General features: G+C 33.3%; 1 protein-coding gene across 1 annotated transcript; it reads left to right on the plus strand.

The window, feature by feature from the left end:
- The first annotated feature begins 4,046 nt into the window (after window positions 1-4,046).
- Window positions 4,047-5,960, plus strand: LOC132547386 (major facilitator superfamily domain-containing protein 6-like protein B). The gene has a single exon (XM_060211144.1). It carries the CDS (start codon window positions 4,047-4,049, stop codon window positions 5,958-5,960), a length of 1,914 nt encoding a protein of 637 aa, XP_060067127.1.
- The last annotated feature ends 5,041 nt before the right edge of the window (window positions 5,961-11,001 follow it).

Here is an 11,001-nt window from a genome sequence, read left to right on the forward strand (position 1 = left end):
AGAATTTTTAGTTATTACAGGGTGTATCAATTTTTATTTTTTAGGCACAACATTAACTTTTGTTTAAGGTTGAGCACGCATTTATTATGGTCAAGATGCAGACCTACTCTCATTCATATATTTTTTTTATTTTTCTTCGAGTTATCTCCCTTCCATTGCTGTTTTATTGTCATCAGAATATAGTGTTGACTGGTCTTTGCGATCATTTCTATTTATATTGATGTCGCAAAATGTAACTAACTCAAATATAGGAAACGCCTGTTAGCTCGAGTGTTTCTATATGTGCAACTGGCAACACTCATTAGTCTGTTATATGGTCTCTGTTACACTGTTAAGACATGCATTTACACTAAATGTAAGTCCGTGAGTAAACTGACTTTAGTTGAAAGAATGGGTGGTAGCCTGTCTGTTAAGATACTTACTTCCTACATCCCCATACTCATCTAAGACTTCCTGTTGTCTTTCTCTGAGAGATACCCTGTCCTCTGTGGATAACAAACCTCGAAACAGTCTATTGACAAGAGCATTTTTCTCTGCACAGAGATATGCTTTTGCAAATGCCTTGTACAAGGATAGGCATAGTCTATGGAAAACATGTAGACGTAGCATTTACTAATGCTATTTCCTCACCAGTCCTGAACACAAATTCCTCCATTGGGAAATTGTATCCAACTTGTGATCTTATCTGTCAGAGGAAATGAGATTGAGATTCAAATTTTGAAAGACATTTATTATAAAATAGATGCAGCAAGATTGAAGTTCTTTCAATGCCTATCACACTGCTATTCAATGCATACCTCTTCATCATTTAAATATTTTTTTAGATAACATATTGTCATTGTTGGCAATGCATGAATGACCTTGTACTTAATGAATAGGATTTTCAGGGTTGATTTTATTGACCTCTGTCAAAACTGGAGCAGGTTTCTTACTGTGGAGAGCACTGTCTGTATGGCTGCATGTGCTTGGCATTGCCATGCATGCTCCTCCCCAGGTAAGCACCATTTACTAGAAAGTCTGTGTGTTTTATGTGTATGTTATTGATACTTGTTATCATTCTGGAGTTTTGAATAGTATCTTTTGAGAACAGAAAGATGACTGACTTCTGGTAATAGTGATAAGAGTGTTTTTCTGACTTCCTTATAATATATACCATCTTTCATGGTAATTGATTGCTGTTTGCCAGACTACCAAACATACTCCATAGTTTTCCTGGAGTTTTTGCCTCTGCCAAACACCAGTCATCAACAAAGGAATTGTTTGTCATCATCATCATCTCTTTATTTCCTCATTTCTGAGATACATACATATAATGGTAATAAGAAGTGTAATAGTTAACATACAATGTACATTGCCGAGTATAATTACGATATAATTGTAAACTTTGTTATTATACTGTATCTTTAAGGAACAGGTTGTTCATGTATACATATAAATATGTCACAATTGTATGTGTATAAATACAAACGTGTATAATTACATTATCTCTTATATTCAGAACAAGCTCGTATCCAGTAAAATATTTGCGTTCAATGTTTCAGTGTACCTTTTTACATTGCTTGACTTTCGTACAGTCAGCGACTAACACATTATTCTATAGCTCGCATCCATATAATGTGCTCGGTAGTATAATACATCTGTATAATTTTGCCACAGTAATAGTATTGATGCTGATAAGATCGCTTCCTGTTCCGGATATGACAAGTAACAAATTCCTGCCTTTCCTACAGCCTTTATCTATTTTGACTGATGACTGCAATCTTGAATCAATTGGGATCCCAAGGTGTTCTTGCACCTCTTTTAAAGGTATTATCTCACCACCCAGCGTCCATGGCATGTTACACATATTCCCTTGTTTGCTATTGAACACTATAATGGAACATTTGCTATTATTATATTGGTATTTCCAAACGTATGCGTACTTTGTTGCTACGTTCAACATCCGTTGTGGCAGCCACACTTTAGCTCTTCTAGTCAATGTAGGAGTCATTAATGAATGTCAGGAACAAAAATCCTGAGAGTACACCCTCTTGTCTTACCCAAAATCGAACATTGTACCAATATGAACGTACTTTATTTACAAAGATGGACATATATGTTGTATATACCTAGACATTTGATTTATCATATATTTTTTATTTTTTTTATTTTTTTTTTATTTATCATGATTTATCATACTAGGTGTCGCTAGAGTTTCTGCTCTTGTAAAATGAAAATTATGCTGATATTGTAAAATTTTCCAAATGTGTTTATTGACGACTCAAATTACATGTAGTTCCTAACTAGCTTTTAACATGCATTATAATATATAGCATGTATAAATACCTACTTGAAAGTGACAGGTGACACCTAAACTGTAATCATCATTTACCTGTAGTCAATGTCCTAAGGTATATCAGTTAATCCGTTACCTGTAGAGTTAGGTATGCCTCTGGTAGTTCAGTATAGTGTTAGTTATGTTTCCTCTGCGTTAACAGTTTATTTCAATACTTTTCAGTTGGTCAATCAGATGGATTTTTTACATGTTGCTAGACCTTGGTATAAAGTGTATGATATGGGAAAATATAAAAAAATATCTTGATTAATGAACTGATTGGCACTAAGTATGTCCCAATTGGTCAGTTGAGAATAATCTAGTCTGCCAGAAGTCTTTGTTTCAACACCTAATAGGGACATTAAAATAAATAATGACATCTGTTCCATATGAATGTAGAAATGCATTCAAAATTCAAGATTGATTATGGAAAAATTATGAGTAAAAAGTTTGTAATAGTACTGGAGCTATAGTATTGTATTATGGTACATTGTTATCCATCCATACACGCGTTCATCTGTCAATCATACACTTTTATTTGTCTTGAGATTGGATCTTCTCACAGGGTTTCAACTCATCTCTTTCAAAAGTTATTAGACTTAATATAAGCATTATTTTTATGACATAAAGGTATGTTTTCCTGAATATAATTCGGATTCAACCATTTTTATCTCACCTGGCCATTGTCCAAATGATTGGTGATTTTATATACAACATAAATTGCCATCTGACATCTTTACAGTGGCTACTTGTCATAAATGACACACCAGCTTTTGACCAAATTTGGTCAGAAGCATCCTTGACCTGGAGAAGAAAGGTGTTGGTTAAAAAGGAGACTGATTTTTTATATAATGAGTGGGTATGACCCCCCTTGGACAAGGGGCAGGGCCCAATATGGATAATAGTGGAATTGCTCCTTTCAGTCAGGTTTTGGAAGAGTTATTACCCTTTGTTCTTTTTAGCTTTTCTATCTTCTTCAAAGATCTTCTCGTTCAGTTCTCAACCAATTTATTTCAAACTTGGTAGGGTTTACTGTAATGGCTTTATGCTTTATCATTAGTAATTTGATAAGACCATTCCTGTTCCACTTTTATATTTAAATTTGTATTCACTAGGGTAAAATGATATATATATATACATGTGTTCTCTTTGACATGAGACAGGCTAGTCATACTCCATGATGTTCTTTCTTTTTTTCACACAAATGATATCCATACAACTGTGATACTGAGACCTGAGAACTTCATGCATACAAAATCTCAAATCTCAGAAATAATAAAACAAAAATCCCAAACAAATATTGAATAGTATCAGTACATGCTTCAAATGTATAAAATGGTAGATGTGCTTCTCATCAGGACAAGTTCCTGTCGGAATAGTACACAAAACTATAAAGTGTGTCCTTACACATCTAAACCCGTTTCACTGGTTTTGTACTGTGTACAGGTAAATGTATACTTGTATCACTTTTAGTTTTTATTATTTAATTTTGTGTTGTGGGCTTTTGAGTTTAATTGCCTGAGGAAATCATAATGTTATTCTTATCATTTGAATTATTTATCAAAGCTTTTCTGTATAATATGATGTAATAATATGCTTGTCATCATTCCTTTTTTCAGGTTGAGGGATAAGATATTCTCTATTTTCCATAATCCACTGTGCCTTTCTTCTTTTCAGGTGAGGATATAGTAATGAAGACATCCAATACTGTGTAAGGAGCAAATTCTTAGCCATGAACATGGATAATCCGGAACCCGTAAACCTCAACAGGGCAATCCTCTTCTGTAATCTGTACAACTTCTTTTTCGCAGCTAGTAAAGCCTGTTTGTTTCCATTTTTCTCCCTGTACTTGAGACTCTTGGGTCTGACAGCAACCAAGACCGGAATTATTATTAGCCTGAAAACTCTGGTGGCATTCATATTTGCACCATTGTGGACTAAGTGTGCAGTTCAATGCCGCAAAAGGAAATTTGTGTTCACATTTTCCATTTTTATGATGGCAGTAACCTACTTATCATTAACGTTAGTTCCTAACCAGAATCACGCAGCATTGTCTCATTGTATACCTGTACACAGACAAAATTCAAATCAATCGAAATTTGAAAGCACAGATGAAATTCTTCATATTCTAAATCATAATGAGAGTAATGTATCTCAGAAAGATGGTACTATCCCCAAAGTCAACAATCCACACAATACCAACAGCAGTGATGAAACAACCAATGGAAGTAGTGCATCACCAGCCTCCATTCAAACTTCTGAAAAACCAACTCAAACACCTTCAGATCATCTAGAAGATAGAAAAATTGAAATTTCAAAAGATATCCTCTTGTTTTTAGGACTTAAAAAGGAGGAAGTGCAGAACATGACCAAACAAGATGTTTATAAAGTGTTTAAAGAAATGATGAGTAGAGAAGATATGCGAGATGATGTTAAAAATATGCTTGATGCAGAGACTGTAAAATTTGTTTTGAAATTAATAAGTGAAGGTAGAGACAATGCAAAGTCAGATCAATCTTCAGATTCAAAAGTTCGTAGGAAACGAGACATCAACATAACATCACTTCTGGCTAGCTGGAAAAAAAGTTTACAGGATCTGAGACAGCGTGTCAAGGATAGTAGCCATGACTACACCTTTGTAGTTGTCACTGTTATCCTATTGGTTGGGGAGTTGTTTGCTTGTCCTGTGGAAAAACTAGCTGATGATTTTTGGTTTGACTATTTAGAGAAAATAGATGAACTAGAGAAATATGGCAAACATCGTATTTGGTGCTCCCTTGCCTACATGTCCTTTCCACTGATTGTTGCTCTGATAGTCAGCCAAACAGACTGCCTTTTTGGCATGGATATTCCTCCATTCATGTTGCATTTCTATGTATTCGGATCTTTGCTGGGACTTACATTTTTGCTTGGCTTTTTCTACCCAATATCAGCAGATGCAAAGGCCAAGTATAAGAGCAAGTTATGGCGTGGATTGGGTACTACTTGCTGTAAATGTGTTGGCCTGCTCTACGTCATAACCCTACTGTTGGTCGGAATGATTTACGCTGCCTACTACAACTTCTTGTTTTGGATGATCCAGGACCTACAAGGCTCTGAATCCATAATGGGATTATGCATCACTATTTCTACCATTGTTGAGATCCCAATGCTTTTTTTCAGTAAAGGGATAATCCAGCGTCTTGGCCACGGTGGAGTGGCGAGTTTGTCATTGTTGATGTTAGCAGGACGCACACTGTACTATTCCTTCCTATGGACACCTTGGGCTGTGCTTCCAGCAGAAATGCTACATGCCCTTACACACACTGCTCTTTGGTATGCAGTGTTCAACAACCCCACATTCAACATTAACCCTGTAGCAGACAGAAGCATCCGCTCCATTCTATCTTCAATATACTTTGGACTTGGATTTGCTTTAGGAAGTATTGTATCAGGCGTTATCTACGACACTTATGGGTCTGCAGTTCTCTATAGAATATGCTCATTGACAGCAGCAATATGGTGTCCAGTGTTTTTCATATTACAAAGATGTTGCCAGCCACCGGTGGAATCTGAGATAAAGTATACTCGGCTATTGCAGTCAGAGGACTTGTCAGACGATGAGGTCCCTGATGATTGGCTGGAAAAGGCTCTCAAAGATCGATGAATATTTAAGAAATAATTTTGTATGGATAGCTTTTGATTAGCATATTGATATTTTTGGATCACATTTCTCTTATGCTTTTTCTTTTACTATTCAGTATCATATACAAAACAAATTTGTGGCAATCCATTGGCCTTGACAAATTATTTTTTTAAACAACCTAATATTTATTCAATATTCTTTTCTAAATCTTCTAAAAAGTAATGAGATGACATATTATTTTGTATCAATCATATGTTTCAAAAAATAGAAATACTCACCTCAAGTTTCCTGTTAGAAACTTGAATAAAAATCCATGTTATATTGTAAAATGCCAAAAGTAAAGAGACCAAAGTCAGTATGATATGATGTATAGAGATATTTTTGTGTATTTTGAACTGTTCACATCATTACATTTTACTAATTACCTGTGTGCTAAATAACTTATACCTCGGTCTGATTATGCACCTTTTTCAAAGAACTTTTTTAGAACTTAAGATAAAAAATCTTTGATATTTCATAATGATGAAATCAAATTCTAATATTCTAGTATTGATGCAGATTCTTTCTTATTTCTTGATAAAATTCTTTTTTTTTTTTTTAGAGCTGAAAATAAAAAATCTTTGACATTGCATAATGATGAAATGAAATTCTAATATTCTAGTATTAGATGTTAAACCTTAGTTAATCAATATCATACTGTTTACAACATTTTATAGACTACAATTGTTTAACATGATTGTGTTGTAAAGGTTAATGTCCAGAAATTGTACTATACATTATATTGTACATTTATCTTTGTTTGTGTATTTAAAAAAAAATACAAAGCATAATTTTTAATGATTCCATGTTTGCTTAGGGGTACACATAGATGTTGATGATATCAGCATTGGTTTTAAAGCATTACATTTGATAATCACTATTGCATAAGCATAACCTGTTATTGATGCAGTTTCATATATATATACTTATTAACATTCTTGTCATTAATCAGGGTTACATACATTTATGTACAAGTAAAATTGTTAAATCAACATTTAATAAGTAAGTTATCAACTTTGTCCTTCTCCATTCACTTGTTACTGTATATGACAGCAATATCAACAATAGAGAGAACAAACAATGGTATTATCAGTGTCACCAACTCACCTGATTTTGTCAGGTAAATCTGGCTATATCATGACCTGTTCAAATTCTGAACAATGAATACTAGAATCACTGGATATTTCTTTACTTTTTGATCAGTATTCAAAATTTTTGGATCTCGTAACAAGTGATGTTCAAACCTAAAATAGGACATCATCTTAATACTTTCAGACATTATAGATATACAGTAGAACTGAAAGTATTTTTCTTTGGTGACTTTTCATCGTACCCTTTCACCCTTTCCTTTGATGTGGGATGATCAGATCTGAGATGACCACTGTTTGTTGTGAGAAGAAAAATGTTTGCTTGAAATTTTTTCGTTCAAATGACAACTATGCTTTGTCCTTGTTCAATCTGTTACCTATTTGGTTGATAAAATTGTCTTTTTACAATTTCCTCCTTTGATTTTACACTGATATCAATGATGTGTGCTTTTTGTGTTGCCTGCCACCGTCAACATAAAGGTATTACTATGTTGACGGTGGCAGCAGCATCATTAGCACAGGCTTTTTTGCTATAATTTGAGATTACTTTTGCTGATTAACCTCCCTCAAACTTCATACACTGCTTCCTTACCAAAAGAGCTTGCTAGCTTTTCAGGTCCAAAGGTCAAAGGTCAAGGTCACTGTTACTATAGGTAGGATTTTTTCCGCGATACCTTCAACACCCTTTGTCTCATCAACCACAAACTTTATATATTGCTTCCTTACCAAAAGTACTGTTTTAGATTGATTTTCAGCTGCAAAGGTGAAAGGTCACGGTCACCATTACTTTAAATAGGAAATTGCTTTTTTCATATTACTTGAGTATACTTTGGCCAATCTATGTAAAACTTCATACAGTGCTTCCTTATTAGAACTACTTGCTTAGCAGTGCAGTTAAAGTCCAAAGGTCAAAGGTCAAGGACAGTGCTACCATATATAGGAGATTGGTTTTCATGCCGTAACTGGAGTTTTCTTTACACAATTAAACTCCAACATCATGCAGTGCTTCCTTACCAGCAGGGCTTGCTTAGGATTGTTTTTTAGATTTGAATATTGAAGGTCGAGGCCATTTACTACAAATAGAAAACCTGTTTTCCTGCAACAACCTTTCCAAAGGTACTTTCTTGGGATTGCTTATAAAACTTCATACAGTGTTTTTCAACCAAAGGGACTTGTTTAACATTGCATTTCAGGTAGCTTGTCCTTGTTCCTGCTGTATTTGGCGCAATCAGTATTTTTGTTTTTAATTCTAATTTTGCACATAAATGTGATATACAGATCTATCCTCGGGATTGCATTATAACATTTGGAAATCCATTGAAGCTGTAGTATTGACTTTTAAAATGTACAAGAAATCCATATATCTATTTTTTAATGATATTTGTGTCTTTTGAGAACTATTGCCAATTTGCCATTGTACATACTATTTTATATCTACAACAAGGCTTGTTATTGCAACCTACTGGAGTTATATATATTATTTTGTTGGTGTTTGGAATTTTTCATTTTAATTACTTTATGTAATGGTCCCATTCAATGGCTTTCTTTACTGAAGGTTTAGTAATATGTTTGTTATTCAGAGACAGATCTGGACAAATTTTTAGGGGAAATTCCCATTGATTGTAGATGCTTTTCAAAAAGAGCATAGAAAGGCTGTCCAGATTGAATCTCATATTAATCAGTGGTCTTAGAAACACATTACCTAATTTGTTCTGTTAACATTGCCAACCAATCTGTCTGCATTTAAGACTGCAAACATTTATTTGTTTAATTATATTTCTTTTGCAATTTTATTTTTTTAATTTGTCTTTTTGTTTACTTGAATAGTGTATATAAAACTTGCATCACAAGATGTATTGAAATCCATTTTACTTATTTTTATCCTGTTGTTTTCCAAAATGCTTTTTACCATTTCTTGATTTTGGTATTGGATCTGTCAGACATTCCAGATTTGTGTAATTGTACAAGTTTGATACCTCCTCAGTTGTTCACTTATACACACATATTTGTTATTGCTAAATATGTGTGTGTTATGCTTGAATGCCAGTTGGTTTATATATTTATAAAAGGTTGGTATTGTAATGTTGTGTTACAACATACAAAGGTAGAATCAATGTATTTATGTTAGGTGTGGTAGCTGTTACAACATACAAAGGTAGAATCAATGTATTTATGTTAGGTGTGGTAGCTGTTACAACATACAAAGGTAGAATCAATGTATTTATGTTAGGTGTGGTAGCTGTTACAACATACAAAGGTAGAATCAATGTATTTATGTTAGGTGTGGTAGCTGTTACAACATACAAAGGTAGAATCAATAATTTTCAATATACACTGGTACTTTAAAATGTACACTTAGTTATTGATTTCAAATATTACATACACAGGTGTTTCTATAAAATGACACTCAACCAAGCTTTGTATACATTTTGTTTTTTTAAACTTGGCTGGAATGTCAGTTGTTATGGTATATGCCCTTTTTGTAATCTTAAGCAAAATAGCACCGTGCCTTCACTTTAATTAAATATATACCGAGTTGTGAAATATGAATATTTTTTCATTGATATAAACTTTGTAATGAATGATTAGAAACCACTCTGTGTTTCCCTGTACCTTGGTGACTACACGGAAGTTACATCGTTGTGTTTCTTACTTTCCTCTTCCCTTATCCATCACATGCACATCTCCGTATCAGTGAATTAGACTTTGTTACCAGTAAGTAATGGTTGTGAGATGTTGTTCTACATATACAATTTATTTCATTCCTGATCGTTTATAACCTTTGCTCAATTTTTTGGGGAGATAAATGATTTTGTACACATGAAAAATCCCTTAATTTCCTTTATTTATTGGTATTAAGATTGACCTGCAGTGCTGACTAATAAAAAGATGACTGTACGTTGTCCATGTGGAATACAAGCCATTTCTATAACTAGTGACTCAGTCAGAGAGAATTCCCCATTACAGCAAAGAGGAAATCTCTTGTTTTGAACTTAAACTCTACTTAATGTTAGGCAAACAGGAATGGATATAATGGTTTGGAGTCAATTTTAAATCCAGTATGTCTACCATAGGCACCACATTGAAATATGTTTTACATGAAAGATTCAAAACATGTGTATTGTACTGAATTTTTTTAGTATGATGTCTACGGTGCTGATTGAATTGTTATCTTCCATTTTCTGTCGAGTTCATTGTATGTTACAGATACCAATGTGAAGGTTGTTGGGTGACAAATACCTATGGAACTTTTATTACCCTTATCAATGTTTGGGTCTGTAAACATGGTGCAATAGATAGTGTCTATATTGTTATCTTTTTGGTTTGATTAAACAACTAAATCAGGTCTAAAACCTTATAAAAACACTGGCTTCTTAAAACATGGTGAATCAGTGACTAGTTAATATATCATTAATTACTATGAAAATCCACCTATATAACTTCCTGTTGAGGAATCACATTACAGAAGTTTTGATATTGTTTTTTTATAATTACTAATGATAAAGAATTACATCACTTTATAGTTACTAAGGATTGAGAATAACATTCCTAATCTATAATTACTACCGACGGAGAATTACATCCCAAATTTATAATTACTAATGATGTAGAATTACACCACCAATTTATAATTACTAATGATGGAGAATTACATCACCAATTTATAATTACTAATGATGTAGAATTTACCATTTCACCAATTTATAATTTATAATTACCAATTTATAATTACAAATGATGGAGAATTACATCACCAATTTAATATTACAAATGATGGAGAATTACATCACCAATTTATAATTACTAACGATGTAGAATTACACCACCAATTTATAATTACTAATTATAATTACCAGTACCAATGACTAAGAATACACTACTCTAAAGGAATGATCCAATAGTGAACTATCAATTTAGTACAATAATAATTTTAT

Source organism: Ylistrum balloti, unplaced genomic scaffold (genome assembly GCF_031769215.1).
Source record: "Ylistrum balloti isolate Yb309-2 unplaced genomic scaffold, AGI_CSIRO_Ybal_v1 Utg369954, whole genome shotgun sequence".
NCBI classification, from domain to species: Eukaryota; Metazoa; Mollusca; class Bivalvia; order Pectinida; family Pectinidae; genus Ylistrum; species Ylistrum balloti.